At 40.4% G+C, this 20,273-nt stretch overlaps 1 protein-coding gene across 9 annotated transcripts in view; it reads left to right on the top strand.

Moving 5' to 3' along the window:
• The first annotated feature begins 3,651 nt into the window (after window positions 1-3,651).
• Window positions 3,652-20,273, top strand: part of BICD1 (BICD cargo adaptor 1) — a 226,328-nt gene continuing 209,706 nt past the window's right edge. For 5 of the 9 annotated variants that reach the window (XM_077870524.1, XM_077870522.1, XM_077870521.1 and 2 more), the window contains exon 1: window positions 3,652-3,929. In XM_077870524.1, coding sequence (XP_077726650.1) covers window positions 3,717-3,929 — 213 coding nt within the window. In that variant the 5' untranslated portion in view covers window positions 3,652-3,716. Of the gene's footprint in view, window positions 3,930-4,315; window positions 6,518-20,273 lie in introns of those variants that run through there. The other 4 variants (XM_077870527.1, XM_077870526.1, XM_077870525.1 and 1 more) reach the window with 4 other exon arrangements.

The raw sequence follows: 20,273 nt of genomic DNA, 5'->3' as shown, positions 1-20,273 counted from the left end.
GGCAATCCCTGTTGTCTGTTTTTGGTCTGTTTTGTCTCATGTTTGTCCCTCCCAGAGCATAAACTCCATGAGGTCAGGGACCAATGACATCTTACTGGTCATTGATTTTACAATGCCTACTATTGTTCCTAAGACATAAGGGGTACTTAATGAACATCTGTTTAAGGAATAAATGAATGAATAAGAGCAAGAGAAAGCAATATTCATGCAAAGTTAGTGAGGGGTTGGTTTCAGGTACTAAGTCACACAATATAATTTTTCCTAAATATTTGTGTTTTTAAACAATATTTATTTATTTAAATAATCTCTACACCCATTGTGGGGCTCGAACTTACGATCTGGAGATCAAGAGTCACACGCTTTTCTGATGAGCCAGGCAGGCACCCCTAATTTTTCCTAAATATTTGTATGTAAGAAAGTTTCCTAAATAATTGGAGGCTGCTAATTTAAAGAAATACACTTCCAGGAATAGCTTAAGAAATTCTTTTCTAGGGCAGCCTGGGTGGCTCAGCGGTTTAGCGCCACCTTCAGCCCAGGGTGTGGTCCTGGAGACCTGAGATGGAGTCCCATGTATGGAGCATGCTTCTCCCTCTGCCGGTGTCCCTGCCTCTCTGTCTGTTTCTCGTGAATTAAAAAAAAAAAAAAAAAATCTAAAAACAAAAAATTCTTTTCTAGATATTTGTCAGTGATATATCCGTATCTATGTCTGTATCTATATATACATGATATGTATGACATATATATATACATATATATATATATGAAGAAAGAGAAATGTAAATGTGTAGTACTGGAGGAGTGTGGTATGTAAGGGAATAAGCTGATATTCTTCAAGTTAAATACCAACATATATAGGATCAAAGTTTTAATAAATAAAATCTTATAATGTTAAATGTTATCTGAAGTCAGATTGAATACATTAACAAATGTGGATCAATCAGAAAAATGGGGCATGACAGAGCATAGGGGATGGGTGACCATGGAAATTGAGAAGGAAAAGTCCCAGAGGCAAACTCCATTCTTAATTCTATCTAAAGGAAAGGGAGTAGTAGGCAATCTACTCCAAGTGTTGTGATTCCTTCGGAAGGGCTCTGCTTACACTTTGCAGAGTGAGGAAAGGCCAGGGACATACTGGGAAGAAGGCAATTTAGCTACCCACAATTACAGCTTTCACCTCTCCTCTCAGCAGTTCATGATCATTCATCATTGTGATAGAGGATGGGCGCTCCAGGAGCACACAGGCAGAGCTTCTCCACTGGAGTGTGACATCAAGGCAGTGTATGAGGAATGATGTGGTCATTATCACCCCTGCTTCTCTGCCAGGTTGGAATTCATGGTTAGTAGTGTTTCAAGTGTTTTCTCCATTAATTAATTAACTAACTGATTATTTATTTTATAGATCAGATAATCACAGGAGAATATTCTGTTGTAATTGTCAGCATCTGGAAGGAATCTTTTTGTCTGTTTTCAGAGGCAGTGAAAATCACATCCAGACTGCCTACTAGTCAAGCCTTTGTTAGAGCATTGTTGTTTGTTTGCTCTTCCTCCCACACCATCAGCAACGTCTTTTTGCTTTCCCACGTACAAAATGAAGGGGAGAGTTGAGTCGTGCTTTTTTTTTTTTTTTTTTAAGATTTTATTTATTTATTCATGAGAGACACAGAGAGGGAGGCAGAGACACAGGCAGAGGGAGAAGCAGGCTCCCTGCAGGGAGCCCCATGGGGGACTTGGGGATCATGCTCCAGCGGAAGGCAGACGCTGAGCCGCTGAGCCACCCAGGCGCCCCGGGGCCTGCTAAATCAGAAAGCTTGTGTGTGTGTGTGTGTGTGTGTGTGTGTGTGTGTGTTAAACACCTCCTGGCCACAGAGAAGCAGCTCTCCAATAAGTGGCACCCAATAGAAGAGAAGCAAGGAACTGGTGAGCTTTTTGGTCTATGGGTCCCAGAGCCTTCCTTCCATTTCCACAAAAATCGCCCCCTTGCTGCTCCTATTGCTCCCTTTCCTCTAGGTTCTCTATCCTCATCTCTTCTCCATTTTTGGTCTTTCACCCTGACTTTGCCTTTGCCTCCTCCAGTGACTCTTCCAATTGATCAAAGCGGTCATTTTACAAGCATATAATATTTAGTTGCTGGGTTTGTATTATTCATGAGTGGCGAGGCCAACAGAATGATCCAGTTTGGGGCTCTGGAGTTAGGATTAAATTTTGGCTCCACCAAGTCTGGCTTCACTCAAACTTCCCTGTGCCTTTCTTTCACCACTTTTCAATTGGGGATCACGCTTCCTACCTCCAAGAGGGGTCCTTAGGACGGGACAGCATGCACTTAGGACACTCAGAAGACTGCCTGGCACGTGGTCTCGGGAACTATTAGCTCTTACTTAAAAATTGTGGTAGGGTCTCGCTGATACCATATATGGGGAATTTCATATAGTTTTCCCTCGTTGAAGAATGTGTAGAGTGGGACACCTGAGGCAAGAAGCAAGGTATCTAGAGGCTTCCCGGGTGCATGTATTTTCCTGGGCAGACCCAGTCTTGTGGCGAGCTGGGCACCCAACGGTCGCGCCAGGGCACTTTAGCCAAGACTCTCCCGGGGGGTAATAGGGTGACTCGGCGGCCGAGCGAGGCGGGCCGGGCCGGGCCGGGCGGGCCAGGCGGGGGTGGGAAGGAGGCTGCGGGCCCCGAGCGCGTTAGTCACGGTGCGCTTTTCTTTGGGAAAGGCGCGGATCCCGGCAGTTCCCCGCGCAGCGGCCGAGCAGGGGCGGCCCCGCGCACCCGGTGGGGGGGTGGGGGGGCTGGGACGTCGGCGGGGCAGAGCCCGGGGAGGACCTCCCGCCGCGGCCGAGCGGACCAGGGCGCAGGTCCCCCCTCCGCGCGCCCCCGGCCCCGGCCCGCGCGCCCCCCGGTGCAGCTCCCGGCGGCGGCGGCCCCGCGCACCCGGTCGGGGGGTGGGGAGGCTGGGACGTCCGCGGGGCAGAGCCGGGGGAGGACCTCCCGCCGCGGCCGAGCGGACCAGGGCGCAGGTCACCCCCGCGCGCGCCCCCGGCCCCGGCCCGCGCGCCCCCCGGTGCAGCTCCCGGCGGCGGCGGCCCCGCGCGCCCGGCGGGAGGCGCCTCGGGATGCCTGGGTCGGTTCCTTCCCTCCCCCCGCGCTGACTCCCTCCGCCTCCCCGCCCCCTGCGCGGAGCCGGGGGCCGGGCGCGAAGGGCGGGAGCGGGCCCGAGACTGCATCATTCCGCACCGGCTGCAGCGCGGCCAGAGGCAGCAGGTGGAGCGAGCGGGCGGGACGCGAGCCGGAGCGCGCCGGGCCCCGGGGACACTGCAGTGACGCTGCCCGGGAGACATGGCGGCCGGGCGCCTCTGAATAAGCAGAATCGCAGCCCCTCGTCGTCCCGCGGCCGCCGCAGCCCGGGCCATGCCGCACGGCTGCTGAGCGCACGCAGGGCCCGGCCCAGAGCACGCCGCCGCCTCGCCCCTCATCCTCCCGCGCCTTCTCCATGTCGCATCTCTCCCCAGTGTGTCGGGCGGTGTAGCCGCCGCGGCCGGAGCAGCAGTCGGGGCATCGCCGCGCTCCCTCCGCCAGCCACACTCTTCCATTCTTACCCTTCCCTCCCCGCCTCCGCCACCCCCCCTCCTCCTCCCTCCCCCCGCCCCCCGCCCCCCGCCTGCTTTGCCTCCGGCTCCGCGTCCCGACGCCCCCTCCCGTCTCCATCCACCGGGGCTATGGCCGCAGAAGAGGTGCTGCAGACCGTGGACCATTACAAGACTGAGATAGAGCGGCTGACCAAGGAGCTCACGGAGACGACCCACGAGAAGATCCAGGCTGCCGAGTACGGGCTGGTGGTCCTGGAGGAGAAGCTGACCCTCAAACAGCAGTATGACGAGCTGGAGGCGGAGTACGACAGCCTCAAACAGGAGCTGGAGCAGCTCAAGGAGGTGAGTTGCCCGGCCCCTCATCCCTCCCCGGCCCCCGGCCCCCGGCCCCGGCCGCCCACCCCCACCCCCAGCGCCCACTCATCATCTGTAAAGAAGTCGCAAAGGATGCATGCAAAACATCCAAAGGCATGTTTCTTCGTGTTAGAGTCCTTTGTTGATAAGAGAAGATTGAAAGAGTCCATTGTGTTCTCCCCCCCCCCCACCCCCCAAGAGAAAAATTGCCCAGGAAATGAATGTATAAGCTGGCATTTGAGAGGCAGTGGCTGGTGAGGCCGTGGGGGAGGGAGATGCAGAAGTCTTCAAGTCTCAGCACTTTAAGGCGACATTTAGCTGGGTTGGAATGTGTAAATCCAACTTCTTCCGAACTGCTGTTATTTCAAACCCAGGGGCCAGCGACTATCCCATAATCCACAAAGGTGATGAGTGGGTTTGTGCTGAGGGACCTACAATTTCAGGATGTGGGATCTGTGGCACCTCAGCCCTCTGAAGGCAACCACCCCTCGATGCGAGGGGGAACTGTTATTAGAAGAACTCTCCGCCAATCCCATTTGACAAAGTCTGGGCCATCTCCATTCTCTTTGGCTTTAGTTATTCTTGTCATCTGGCTGCCTGAGAAAAACAACTCTGCTGGGTGATCCCGCTGCCTTGATTTTACCTCGGAGTGAGGCAGAGCCATGCCCAAGTCATCTAAGGTCACCCTGACCAGGGAAAATTTAACTCCCCTACAAACGATCTGAATGGTTTATATCAAGTGCATGGATAGCCATCCGTATCAAATGAGGCTCTTCTGCTTGGAATGACTGTATTTATAAAACCAGAATATCACAAATGGGCCATGCATAACACTTGTCCTCTTTAGTCTTTAGGTATTTGGCTTCTCTTAAAGACTGGGTAATGTTTTGGAAGAAAATAATGGATATGCTTTGATTTGCTATCAAGTACTCCTAAGAATATACATACGGTTGAAGGAACTCAGTCTGTTTTACCTGATTCCTGAAGCACTATGGGTAACAAGTCACCGGTTATAAATTTATATGTACACACTGCTTTTCTTTGTGGCAAGTCTTTCTTTTTAGGAGGCTATTGACTTTTAAGTGTTAATTCTAAATTTGGTATATATTATTATCAAAAATATATTATCAAAATATATATATCAAAAATATATATATTTTTCTTAGTTTTTTTGGAGGGTGTCTGTTTTTATGTTGCTACAGTTAAAAAAAAAAAACGTTTTATGACCTATCTAATCAACTTGCCTTCTAATCTAGTACACGATATGGTAAATACTTCCACTTTTAAGTATGTTTTCTTTTTATTCTGAGGGCTGAATGCCAACAAATAAACATATGGTAAAAAAAAACCCAACTAAAAATCTGATTTTCATGTATCAGGATGTAAATTTTGAGTTCATGTTTTTCTTACCATGTACATGTCTGTTCTTAACAACAGCTGGACTTACTGGTATTTTCCAACTTAGATTAGGTCTGATATGTTTAAATTCAGTGATGCTAAACCTTGTGAAGTCAGGAATAGTGATTATAATTCTCAGAGATGTTTTGATGTTTAAACCTATCAACACTGCTTTGCCAAGGTGCAGAAGTGCAAACCAGGCAGTGGTAAGCCATCACCTCCTTGATAAAGGAGGTAGATTTAATTTAATGAAATGGAGTATTAACTGTTAACTGACCTTCCTGCTTGATTTAAACAACCTTTCTAGGGGTATTTCTGTGTCATTTGCACTTACTCTACATAGTAAACCATAATGGAATTGTCTTTTGCCTTGACTAGACCATGAGCTTTTAAGGAAAGGAATCTATCTTAATTTACTTTGCATCCAAAGCCTTTAACACAAAGCCTATCACATAGTAAGTGTATGATAAATATTTTATTAAAGAGTACATTTATATTGGAAGAAAGAACACCTTTATCAAACATTCACTAGTCAATCTTGGTTAGTGTCAGAGAAAGAATAAGAAAATTAGGAAGTATAGGAAGTGACTGGTATTGAAACACTACCTGTCATCAACAATAATGGGAAGGATGAGAAAAAACGTTTTGTGAGAAGAGTACAACTGTAGTTTCTTAATACAGAATAATGCAAAGAGCAGTTATACATTTTTTTTCTTTAAAGATTTGAGGCATATTTTGTTCTATAGGAGGTTAATAAAAAATTTATCAGGATTATTTTTACCAGACGATACTCATTTACATATGTATTTTGAGTTGCACTTAGCATAAATTAGTTCAGTTTTTTATTCCAAATGAACTGTGCTAAGCAATTACATAATAAGATATTTAAGAGTAATAAAATAATGATTATATTTGTTTGATAGCATGACCTGTTATTTTTATTTTTTAAGCATAATGTATACTTTAGTTGGGATTATTTAAATGCACTAAATCGGTCTCCATAATATTTCCTGTTTGAAAAGTAAATCCAGAATAATTGTGCAAGCTAAGATATCCCAATGATGATATCATATAGAAGCCATTTTTGAGAGATGTTTTGTGAGTGTTCTGATTTTTAAAAAGGAAGTTTTGTTCATTTGCAGGTACATATAGTAAACAATTTTGTATTTTATGTATAACATCAAGTATAAAATATCTGGCTTATTTCTAGGCTCTTTTTAACAAATATGATTCATTTATTCGTTTAAAAGTCATTGGTCCAGTTTATGAGAACATCAACAGAAAATGACTGTACTAAGTCCAAGTTGAACATTGGTAATTTGCAGGATAGCAACATGGCTCAGTCTTTACAGGTCATTTTTTTTTTTCAAGAGTCAGCACCCAGCAATGTTGCTGCCCTCCTTCCCGGGCTGATTACTGCTATGACGATAATGCAAGTGAGCGGTGTTGGCCTGAAGATGTGCAAAATCAAGATGATGAACTCATTATTTTTTTTTCTAGTTTTTTTCTTCCCTAAGTCTAGATTGTTTTTTTTTTGACCTGGCCAGACATCCTTTAGGGCTGTGCCTTCTGCCTGTATTACTATCTACATGACCCAAAAGAACACACTTGAAAGAAAAGTAGTCACGATATGAAAAAAGGAATGACTTCTGCCATCATCATAATGTTCTCCTTTTAATAGTCTTTGAGGAGCCAGACAAAGCAACTTGTCTCTTAGAATACTTGACCATGGTTTTATGATTTCACGAGTAATGCTTGCTTTTCAGTGACCTGAGGGCACCCATGCCCAGTGTTGCTCAGGTCCTGGCTGATTGTATGCTTGGGATGTGTGTAAATCAGCACTGTGAATGTCATTCAGGCCAAAATAGTGGAAGAGTCATAGTTCTAAAAAAATTTTTAAACTAAAAATATACATACATTAAAAAAAAAACCTCCTAGAATTTAAATTTGTTTGTGTTTGTTTTATTTTTTACCTAAAGAAAGTATTTGAAATTTAAAAAATAGTAAAGTGGAAAAAGATCCCCTTAGAAAGGAATGATTCAGCATTCTTTGTAGCATTTTAGAAAACATATCCATGTGACAACTTTAGAAAAGTTTTGCAGCTAGGTTACGGTAGACTATGTATGAAGAATCTTCAACTCCTTTTTTTTTTTTTTTTTTTTTCGCTCATTCTTACCCCTGACACCAAGGATAGACACCATTTGTTAAAGAAGCACTTTGTGGACAGTGAGCAGCTTTTCTTCCTGGAGCCAATTTTGTGTTTTTTTCAGAGCACTGGTTAAATCATTCAAAGAATAAGCATTGAACTTATGTACTTTTTAGAGACTGTCACATTAGGACCTGATGAAAGCCATTTAATTATTTGGATTCATCTTTAAACAGAAATTTCTTTCTTTATATGGAGAGATTGTTAGCTTTGTATATGCTAAATTATGAAATCATAGTTGGGGGGAAGGGAGCCCTCAGATTTCATTTCCAATTTATGAATGAACATAGAGAATGTTAATTACTTATTTACCTAAGTATTTTCTCTCTCAGTGTTTTGAAAGAGACATGTTTATATTTATCATTATATTTATTATCAAATTAATTAAAACATCTAAAATATATCAATATGTGCTTTTGGAAAGTATTTACAAACAACCTCAACAAAAAACACAATCACTTTCAATCATGTTTCTCTCTCTCTTTTTTTTGATCCAGCTGTTCTAACCTGCACCATTTCTTCTTTTTATTTCAACTTAAAATTTCATCTCTGGCTAAATTATTTCTCAGATATTATTTAACAAGATGGTATATCTTTCATCACACTCATTATGTTTGGATGAACATGTATGGTAACTATGGTTTGATTATTTTTTCAGATTTTCATGCCTATGAATATTCTGCTCTATCATCCCCTTCAGTACACTTATGCTAAATGGATATTGCATTCCAAGTTCAAAAATATGATAATCACTTGCATGTTGAAATATATAGTAAAAGACTTGCTCACACATAATGTTGTACCTGTAAATATGGCCTTGAAGGAGAGAAAGGCATGAAGAGATGCAGTCTTACTATTAAATCATTCATTATGTTAAAGAAGAATGTGAAGTCAAGTGTCAGGAGATGTTACTGGGAAGGTGGCAGTAGCTACCTTTTGCCTTGGGGATGGAGAACCATTGAAAGGAAACAAAAAAAGTTTCTTAGTAACTGTGTTTGGTGCCTTACATCTTACTTAATCTTCAGAGTGATTCAGAGACTCTGCTTATTTTTACAGATAAGAAAATAATAGAGTAATAAAGCATTTAATTCTGTAGAAAGCCCTATTTAGGACTAGGCATTTTGCATACCTTATCTCTAATTCTTTAGGAATCCTTTTTATATGGTAGATATTACTTGAATTATGCAGAAAAGAAAAATAGGTCTTAGGTTAAGGATTCTTCTCAAAGCTGCAAAATGAAGTGGTGGAATCTGGTTTAGGAAGAAGCCCATTTTCTTTTTCACTGTACCATACTACCAGAGAGGGTGAAATATCTCAGTCACATGTATGGTTTAGAAGTTCCAGTGTTGGGTGTAGAGAGTGGATTGGAGCTGTGCAGGGGCAGTAGGGATGATGAGGAGGGGTCAGACCTAACTGCTGTTTAGGAGGTGTAGAGTGGAACATGATGCTGGGTGGCTGGATGTGGGAAGTAAGGAAAAGAGTAGAGTTGAGAATTTTCTAAGGATGTGTAGAAGGTGGTTCCATTCACAAAAGAAGGTACTATGTATGGGAAGAGCCATTTTAGAGGGTCAGGTTGATGGCTAGGTTATAGGAATCCTTTTAATTCATGTTTTCTTTGAGGGGAGGCATAAGTTGCATGACAAATTAAAATACTCAACTCTCAATTTAATAAAACAAACGAGTAATTTGTGCAATTTTGTTGTCATTTTATTCAAACCCTATTTCCAGAACATGGAAGATATGAACAACTTAACAATGTTTTCGCCAGTTAGTTTGATTGCATTTTGAATTAGAAGTTGTGCAAATTAATAAACAAAGCTGGGCCTGGCACAATGAGGACCCAGAGGTCAGCCTAAGTGGAAAACTGGCCCTTCCTGACCTCTTAGGTTAGAGGGGCCTGGGAGAAACAGCACACACCTCTTGCTGACAGATAACTTGAAATCATATTAGTGCTTTTCATTTAAAATTTTTTCATTCTTTTTTTGGTCATAATAGTTTGCTCTTTGAAAATTATGATTCTATAATTACAATTTATGGCAACAGTCCAAGTTAGATAAAATCATATACAAATTAGTTGTTTTCCTTTCTCTCCTCCCAATTCTGTCTGTATTCTTACACTTTGTTGAATATTCTCTTATACTTGTTTTAAATATCTTTAACATATGAATCCATTGACAGAGTTTTTTGTTCTTGTTTATTTTTATAAAAATGGGATCATGTTATACATATTACTCTGTAACCTGGTGTTTTTCATTTAATACTATATCCTTTTAAAATGCAGATATTTCTAGGACTCGTGGGTGGTCCAGTTGGTTAAGCCTTGGACTCTTGGTTTCTGCTCAGGTTATGATCTCAGGATCCTGGGATCAAGCCCTGTGTCAGGCTCCCCGCTCAGTGTGGAGTCTACTTGTCCTCTCTCCCTTTCTGCCCCTCCACCCTCTCTCTAAAAATAAATAAATAAAATCTTTAAAAATACTAAAAAAAAAAAAAAAAAAATCAGATATTTCTAAAGCAGGGCTAACTTTTTTTTTTTTTAAAGATTTTATTTACTTATTTGAGAGACAACAAGTGAGCATGGGTAGGGGGTTGGAGGCAGGGGGAGGAAGAAGAGGCAAAGGGAGAGGGAAAACAGACTCCCCACTGAGCAGAGAGCCCCACGTGCTGCTCTGTCCCAGGACCCTGAGATCATGACCTGATCTGAAGGCAGATGCTTAACTGAGCCACCCAGGTACCCGGCAGGGCTTCCTTTTTAAGGCACTGATGTTTTGAGCGTGAAGAAAATGGGAGTGAATAGAGAAGAAAGCCAGAGAATCCCAGGGAGTGTGGGTGACCCTGGGGGCTTGGAGGGATCAGGTGGTCCAGCTTCTGCCCTGAGGATAGCTCTGGTGCTGAGAGAGAGGAGTGCAGGCGTGTGTAACAAATGGATGGAATTTGTTGGGTTGCCCCATGGCAGCCTGTGTGATAACACCAAGGAAAAAGATGGAAAGTTTTGTGCATGAATTAACAGCAATTTGATTCTTGTCTTCTTGGCTGGTGATGGGGCTTATGTGTATCAGCATAATAGGTGGCTAGATTCCATGGCCGATGAGAGCTGGTCCTGCAGTGTGGCCACATCCTGTCCATACCAGGTCTTGGTGAAAAGCCAAGATGATTCAGGCAGTTGGGCCTCATTATGTTATTCCATCTTTGCCCTGTGATAGTTGAGTTTTGAGGTGTTGGTTAGGATCATATACAGAATCTCAGATTCAGCATGTTATGTAGGTGATGGGGACCAGTGGATACAAGACAGGAAATTGTTTGGTAAAAGTGTTCTTCCTTAAAACAATGAAAAGGTATATAAGAGTGGCAGTTGATACTTTTTCTTCTAGGATTTAATAATTTTGTCTATAAAATTAAGGAGTTGGGATAGATAATTTCTATGATTCTTTTCAGCTCTAGATTTCTATGATGCTCTGTTTTAGCGTTACCTAGTCTACTTGTTTTAATCTATCTGTCCTTTATTTTTCAAATTCATTGTATTTTCTTTACAATATACAGAATAGACTTATTCAATTACCATAGTTTTTACTTAGCCGTTAGAGCTCAACTGTTTTCTGTCTTTTTCCTCCTGTTTCTACTCTAGTCACTCATCTCCAGCCAGGGAAATCTACCTGTTTTCACACTTGTATTCTGTCCCTTGACAGTTTATTTTTATTATTTTTTTAAATTTTAACAATTCATAGTTCTCTTTTCCTTTGAGCATCTGGCCCAAACTTATTTCCCTCTGGATTAATTTTACTTTTTTAATCATACCTGTATAGTTATAGAACTGGGGCACCTGAGCGGCTCAGTGGTTAAGTGTCTGCCTTTGGCTCAGGGTATGATTCCAGGGTCCTGGGATGGAGTCCTGCATCGGGATCCCCACAGGGAGCCTGCCTCTCCCTCTGTGTATGTCTCTCTCTCTCTCTCTCTCTGTGTCTCTCATGAATAAATAAATAAAGTCTTAAGAAAAAAAGAACTGACTCATTGAGTTTGTTTCATTGACATATTTGTGATTGCTTCAGAGAAAGAACAAGGCCCAGTGGGTCCATGGGAGCCAGATTTTGAGTCAAAATCAAGAACTAAGAAGTATGGGGTCCGTTACCGTTTTCTTTAGGCAGGTTTCTTTAGGAAGTAGTGAGTTCTTTGTTGCCAAAACAATTTTAGGAAAGGCTAGCCAACCACATGCTAGGAATACTGTCTAGAAGGTTCATGCTTAGAAAGGAGTTTATATAGGATGATCTCTAAAGTTTCCCCTACCCCAGTCTGAGTTTTGAAAATTTTATCTTTTTACACTTTCCAAGTAATTTCATATTATTTATGTTTTTTTATACTCCCTTCCCTACCACTAGATCATAGTGTTTCCAACATGGTTACATTTTTCTGTTTTAATGTTTAGCATTTTGCAGTGTTTATGACTTTTGATTATTTGGAATGTTTTCAAAGTATATCAAAAGTTTATCTTACTTTTGATATGTTTTGTTTGATTTTCAGAAGAGAACTGATGTGTAATAAAGAATTTAAGATGACTACATCAGTAAATTTGGGGAAGTTTCCATGAAATTTTGTACAATTTGAATCTATATGATTTATACTGAGGGGGTCTGTAGCGTCCAGAATATTTGGGTTCATACACACACGCACACTGATATATTTTGTCTTTTACACTTAGTTCAATATTTTAGAATTGGCACCATTAACAATTTACATTATATAGCAATCTGAGTTTGGGTTTTGCTTTAGATTACCTGTGCCCCTTGTTCTGTTTCATTTATCCATTCAAATGCTTGTGTTGAGTGGCTACTGTGTTGGGCACTGTGCTGCTTGCTGAAGATACAGTGTTGAGCAAGACCGACAAGATGGAGCTGCCTGAATGGAGCTTATGTTTGAGACCCAGGAGATAGTCAGTAAGCACACATGCACTTAGGACATGAGAAATGCCATGAACCTAGGCGGAGACCGGCTAGGAAAAGTGTGATCAGGAAACCCTCTCCAGGAGGTGGCATTTGAGCCCAGACCTGAATGATGAGTCACATGAAGATTGGGGGAAGTAAATTTTAGGAAAGGGCATAAGTACAAAGATCTTGGAGCTCTGTTTGTAGTTGTTAAGAGAAATGATGGGTCACTATGCCCCATAAAAACAATCATTCATATTTGGAAAATGACCATCTATACAATACTATATTACCTTTGGAGTTTTTGGATGAAATTTTGGGTCTCAGCATAGGAAGTGTTTAAGCAAAGCCTAAATACCCACCCTGGGATCTTCTTTTAGAAGACCTGGGTCAGAATCAATGACTTTCTATACAGACTACTCAGTAGGGTCACCTGGGTGATTTACCAAACTGCTGCGTTGACTCCACTCCAGTATAGTTCAGAGTCATTGGGGGTGGAGCCAGGGCTTTATTATGTTAACCTTCCTTCCCTCATAGATACAGCTGGGGCTGAGAACCTCTCCAGAAACTTCCAACTCTAGGAATAAATGATTCCACAGGAATAGAAATGTTTATTTTTTAAAAAGACTTATTTATTATTTATTTTAGAAGGGGGAAGGGGCAGAGGGAGAGAGAGAATCCTAAGCAGGCTGCATGCTCATTGTGGTACCTGATGTGGGGCTTAAGTTCATGATCTGAGCCAAAATCAGGAGTTGGATGCTTAACTGACTGAGCCACCCAGACACCCCAGGAATAGAAGTGTTTTGAAGAAAAGAGCTGGGAATTTATGAGCTAATATGGAAACCTTAACTGCACTGTCTTTTTTCCTCTCCATTTTTTAGAAATTAAAATACTGTAAAACCTTTCAGAAAACCAACAAATATCATCAAAAACTTGACTGCATTGGACAGATGTATGTTAAACGAGACTGTGTTTATTTTTATTTATTTTATTTTTATTTTTTTTAGACTGTGTTTATTTTTATATTCTCCAGGGTTGTTTAAAGTTTCTTTTGAAAGTTGTCTCCTTTGTTGGATCTGTTTTGTGGCTTTATTCTGTTTGCAGTTGCTTATGCAAACTTTATGAGTTTATAAATGGGATATTAAAATAGAATTGCTTTGAATTGTTGATCGTTAACTTCTGAGGTTATTTTCCATTGCTTTTTGGTTATACATGTTTACTGTTTTCAAACAGTATTTTATGGAGAAAAAGCACTATTCTAAAATGTAATATTTAACTGCTGTGTTTCTATCTTTAAATTTAGAATTGAAAATAAGAAACCTGTTTACATTTATGGGAAGTACAGAATAACAGCAATTTCCTTAAGAATGTTTTGTTGCAGTTGGCGTGGGTCTGTAATGGAGGGTTCAGAATGATAGGTCTTTGTTTTTCTCTTGAATACTGCAGACTAATATGGAATCAAATGCCACTGCTGAAGAGCCCTTACCCAACATTTTTTGAAATTGAAAGAGGTTATAACATGGTTGTGCATTGTTGATAAGCCTTACTGATTGCTATTCTCTAGAAGATTGTAGTTGTTGTTTTTTTTATTGACCTCGGTGTGAGGTAACTAGATGGAGACAGGACTGTACATGACTTCTTTTGTTGAGCTGAAGATACTATCATCTTGCACATTATCTCCTTGGCATATACAACGATTTTTTTCCCCTTTAAATCACAGTCTGGCTTGCTTTCTGCTAATGCTGGTGTGTGTGAAGAGCTTTTAAACTCAAAACCTCAAGTAAATATAATTAGGAAGGAAAAGCAACCATTAGAGAGGCAGAAGCCTAGGGGTATATTGCACTTGAAAACCGATTCTAAATACCTTTTGAGTTGTTGGCTCTTTGGATTATTTTTTAAAAATTGATGGTTCTTAAGTACTGTTGGTAGTTCAGAATTAACTATGGTTTAATGATCTGAATAAGAAGACGCTCTTTAGTTAATATTTTTAAATAATTTAGACCTAGAACCCTTTCCTAAGAGAATCCTCAGGTCATTTGTCTTAATCACTGTAGTTATTTCCAATCAAGTTATATGTGCTTGTTTTTCATTTTAGTAAAATAAATAATATACCTTTGCAGGTCACTTGAAGTGTTTGGGATAATATGAGCTATTATTTGCTAGAATTGAGACCAGGATCTCAAAGCCATAATTAAAATTTTAGACAATGGTCATAGTAAGACTTTCCGGAAAAGAAAATGAAAAGAACTCTATATCCATGAAGTTTTTGTCATCATTGATCAGTTCCGAGTGAAAAAAATTTTTTTAAAAGATTTATTTATATGTTTCAAAGAGAGACAGTGCAAGGCAGAGATGCTGCAGAGGAAGAGGGAGGGGGGAAGCAGACTCCCCACAGAGCATGGAGCCCAACGAGGGGCTCAGTCTCCCTTGAGGGAGATCATGACCTGGGCTAAAACCAAGAGTCGGATGCTTAACTGACTGAGCCACCCAGGTTCCCCCCAAGTGAAACATTTTAAGTTGCATTTTAACTTCTGCTGGCCATGTGATTTAGAAATTTGGAAAATGGACACCAAAGTAAATACTGTGAGCAGATAGATCATTGCATAAAGCTAGGTCGTTGTTCATTCAGTCTTCCCTACAGTAATGATATATTTAGCACCTCTTACGTGTTAGGCACAGATCTGGATGCTGAAGATACAGCAGAGGACAAATCCAACAGAAATCTTGGTGATGGAGTGGGCATGGTGAGGGTAGTGTGGGCACAATAAACAAAATTAATAAGTAAAATAGAATGTTAGATGGTCCTAAATGGTATAGAGAAAAATAGAGCAAGTGAGAGGGAGGTAGACTGTGAAATGTGACAGGTTACTCTTTTCTTTTTTCTAAGATTTTATTTATTTATTTATTTGAGAGAGAGAGAGGTCTCACAAGCCTGTGCAAGCACATAAATGGGGGAAAGAACAGCGGGGGGCGGGGGGGGTCGGTAGAATGCAGAGCCCCATATAGGGCTTGACCTCAAGACTCTGAGATCATGACCTAAGGTGAAACCGAGACTCTGACACTTAACCTCCTGAGCCACCCAGGGTTCCTAAAGGTTACTATTTTCAATAGTGTGGTCAGAGAAAGCCTCCTTGAGAGGTATGGCAAAGAGGCTATCTCTATGACTAGTACTGAGTAGGGGGTGAATAGTAAATGAATCACAGAGGGAATAGGGTTAACTGATGAAGCAGCTTTCCCTTTTGCTCTGGGTGAGATGGGGAAACTTGTGGAGGATTTTGAACAAAGGAGTTACAATGTTCTGCGCTCTTTTTTCCCTCCAGTGAGATAACTATGCATACATTCAAGCAAGAGTTCACTTCTTTCCGGGGAAAAGGAGTTTAAATTAAGCTGGTAGCTCATGAGTTATGATGCATTCTTTTTTTTTTTTTTTTTAAGTCTCCCCCCCATAGCAAGGATTTAATAGATGCTTATGGTATTGCATTGATTTAGGCTGGGAAAAAAAGGTGAGGTTATTAAGATAGCCAGTTATTTTATTTTATTTTTAAAAAATATTTATTCATTTAAGTGATCTCTATACCCAGTGTGGCAAACTCATGACCCCAAGATCAAGAGTCACATGCAGGGATCCCTGGGTGGCGCAGCGGTTTGGCGCCTGCCTTTGGCCCAGGGTGCGATTCTGGAGACCCAGGATCGAATCCCACATCGGGCTCCCGGTGCATGGAGCCTGCTTCTCCCTCTGCCTATGTCTCTGCCTCTCTCTCCCTCTCTCTCTGTGACTATCATAAATAAATAAAAATTAAAAAAAATTTATAAAAAAAAAAAAGAGTCACATGCAGTACAAACTGAGTCAGCTAGGTGCCCCAGAGAGCCAGTTATTTTGAAAAGATGTTGGATTAGACCACTTGTTTTATTTTTATTTTTATTATTATTATTTTAGACCACTTGTTTTAAAAATAGTCATTTGTTTGACTGATTAAACCAGTTTTTGGTTTATTTTTAAGTTAGTTATTTACTATCGGTGACAATAGACATGAACAAACGTGATTATGTATTTTATTGGAAAGATCATGGACTTGTGAGTCAGATAAACTGTATTTGAATCCATTTAATAGCTGTATGATCTTAGGCTAATACTTAAAACCATAATAACCTCACTTTCCTCCTCTGTAAAATAGAGGAAGGTAATAACTATGGGTGTTCTAGAAAAATCCATGTGAAGCATTTAATAGAGTCCTTGATACAAAGTAAAACACCTGATAAGTGATGGATGTGATGGTAATGATAATAACTAATAAAACTGATGATGTATTTGCTGTGCTTGATGATAGGACATGAAAGTAGAAGGCAGCCGAGTTATCTTTAAAAAATCAGAGAAAAAAAGTCAGAGAAAACTTCCTGATCAAGGCAATTTGTGAGTGGGCACTGAAGAACAAGTAGGGGTTTTCCAGGCAGCTGAGAAGGCAGAGAGTCATTCAGAAATAGGCAAACAGCCTGTAAACGAGGGAAGATTGGAGGGATTGTTGCTCGTCAGTGTCAGCAGCTGTGTGGTTGCAGTCGAAATGAGGTAAGAGGTGGGAGGTGAGCCTGGGGAGATGGTTTGGGGCCAGATGGTGAAAAATCTCATGATGAGGTTGTCCGTCCCCACCAGCCAAGGCGTCGGTGTAGCTGACTCCAATGTCTGCCATGGGGGAAGGCTTTGCCAGTGAGAGCAGGCCCAGAGACACTGGAGGAAGATGCCTCTAATGAATCAGGGATCTGGAAATGTCTGCTGTTCCTTGGTGCTCTGTTTGGTTTGTTTTAGTGTTTGTTTTAGCCTCATGGCTTTTTGTGAATTTGAGGGTGACATTTTCCCAGTCTTTTTGCCATTGTGACCAGGTTGCCTAATTGCCTGTTAGTTTGGATTCTCATTGCCTACTGTCCTTTTGTGGCGTTGGGCTGGTGCTGCTCCTCCTGGTCCTGGTCTCTCACACCCCTACCGGATTCCTGACTTTCAGCTCTAAGAGCCTCTAGTGCCCTGCAGTCTTGACTTCGATTAACTTGTTGGTCAAGCCTTTGGCTGTGTTAAGCTCTGTCCAACTAGACTTGAATATTCTCTGCCATTGGCTCTGCTAAGATTAATCATCATTAATCTTGTCTCTTTTCTCTTTTCTCTCAGTTGCCTTTGATTCAGGTTCAATTCTCCTTTTGCTTCTCCTCTGGGAGAGTCTCTCATGGTTCTGAAACAGGAGCAGGTCACTTATGGGAGTGTAAAGAAGCTTCAACTTTATTCTAATGCCATGGGACAAGCACTGAAAACTTAAAAGCAGAAAAATAATTAGCTTTATGTTATAGAACTATGATTTTTGGCTTTTGATGCTGGCCGCACAGTGGTTTAGGAGCTCTGACTTCTGTTGGAAACAATGAAAAATGCTGGATAAAATATAACTATCCCTTAAAACTCATAAATGAATCGGCTACTTAGCAAGGATTCTCAGAGGCTAAAACTGAGTTAAAGTGGGCACCCTTAGAACTAAACAGTGCATCAGAGCTGACTTTTGCCTCAACTGCATTTGCTGAATCAGGTAAAAATGAGTGTTGTTTATTTATATGGGCTACCTGGGGTAGAGGAAATAAGAGAGAGACAAAACCTAGGATCCTCCTAAGTTTGGGTCTCAAAGGACTTCCTACTCAGTATAAGGGAGAATGTGTGTGAAGAGGATGAAATCCAAAAAACTTTAACAATTTAAAGTCAGAATTTAGTTTAGAATAATTCCAGGTTGGTCATGCCCGTAGACATATGTCAGAACCAAATGTAGACCTGCTTTGAAGAAACCTATTGTGGTGGGGTAGAAAGACTTGACACGTAATATTTTAAAAACTATGAGCCCATGGTAAAAAAAATTGCAAAATATACAAGGAACAAGGCACCATTGGCTCCACAACCTTGTCCTTACTTTGTATTGTTACACTTTAGGATATTTACCTCAATGGCAGATGTGAAAGTATATTTCATTGTACCTTTAGTTTGTGTTTTGGGGACTGTTACTGAGACTAAGCATCTTCTTAAATGTTTATAGGCATTTATGTTTCCTCTTCATTCAAATGTCTTTTTGTGTATCTTTTGCCCATTTTTCTATTGGGGTTGTTTATATTTTTCTTACCAATTTGTAGGAGTGTATCTGTATTCTGTAGATTAAGCCTTCTCAGTTATATGTGTTGGAAATCTCTTCCTAGTTTGTGGATTGTCTTCCGACTCCTGGGGTGTCCTTTGATGAAGGGAACTTCATAATTTTAGTTTAGTTGACTTATCACTCTTTTATGTTTATAGATCGTGTGTTTTGATTCTTGTTTAAGAAATCCTTCCTTATTATGAGGTCATAAAAATATTCATGTAAACTGTTTTCTGAATATGTTATGGTTTGCATTTATATTTAAAATTTTAATTATTCCTGGAGTTAATTTATGTGTTTAATGTGAAATAGAAATCTATTTTTTCCCATAATTTTCCCTATAACATTGGATAGCCACTTATCTCAACACCACCAGTTATTGAACAGTCTTTCTTTCCTCCACTAATCTTCAAAGTCTGCTTTGTTATAAATCAAGTTTCTATATATACATAGGTCTGTTTCTAGACTGTTCTGTTCCACTGGCTGTTGGTTTCTTCCTTTGCAAATATCACATTGTCTTCCTGTTATGGTTTTATAATAACATTCTTAATAGCTGATGGAATACTTCTTCCTATTTTTCTCTTCTTTAGGACCCATGGTTTTAGGTGTCTTCTTTGGTCTCATTGACTCTTTGTTTTGATGGGCTTTCAACATTTCTAAGGAAGCAGCAAGTGAATGAGGGCAGATCACACTGTTTATTTCTATCTCCCCAGTAAGTGTTAAGGAAAAGGATGCCAAGTGTTGGTTGTGGTTGTCCTAGACTTTGCATACATTTTTAAAAAGATTTTATTTATTTATTCATGAGAAACACAGAGAGAGAGAGAGAGGCAGAGACATAGACAGAGGGAGAAGCAGGTTCTATGCAGGGAGCCTGATGTGGAACTCGATCCCGGGACTCCAGGATCACGCCCTGGGTGGAAGGCAGGCACTTAACCACTGAGACACCCAGGAATATCTGCATTCATTTTTGTAAGCAAAGCAAGCAAGATCTAACAAAGGAACTAAATTGTCCAATTAGATGTTATTAGAAACCTTAAGAACTCTGTGCTCTAATTCTTAAGAAGTTACTTTGGAGAAAAATGCTATTTAAGGGCTTTTCATATACTATTAAAAAATATAAGTTCTAATCCTAAAAGTAACTTTTTTGACTTTTGAGCAAGCACATGCGTATTTCTAAGTTCAGCATGTGGAATATCTTATTACCTGTAGCTCTGTAAAAATTCTTTCTTTAGTTATTTTTTCTTATGATAGTTGTTGGAAAAACTAATTTGTATGTTAATTCCCAATTCACTTGTCTATTTAGGTATAAATAACATCATAATATCATAAAATTTAAAGCTGCTATGGAAAAGGCTCAGATGAAATATTTCCTGAATAGGAATTAATTTTTTTAATCATTTTACATTATTTCACTTTTAGTATTATGAAAATTATAATTGTTCCTCTTTTTACTTTAAAAAATTTATAGTATTATTTGTGCTCAGATAGTTTTAAACCAATAGTTTTCCCTTATGTTTATGTTTGTGTAATTAGAGCTTAATTACATTTTCAAGTCAAAATACTTGAGTTTTTCCCCCTTCATAATATTAACCATATGGAGAGGAAAAGTTCAGCAATGCAGCATCACATGGAAACTTCCTTTTTAACATTAAAAAAATAAGACTTC

Source organism: Canis aureus, chromosome 25 (assembly GCF_053574225.1).
Source record: "Canis aureus isolate CA01 chromosome 25, VMU_Caureus_v.1.0, whole genome shotgun sequence".
In the NCBI taxonomy this organism is placed as follows: domain Eukaryota; kingdom Metazoa; phylum Chordata; class Mammalia; order Carnivora; family Canidae; genus Canis; species Canis aureus.
The sequence above is the reverse complement of the archived record's forward strand: the minus strand, read 5'-3'. Positions and strand labels throughout refer to the sequence as shown.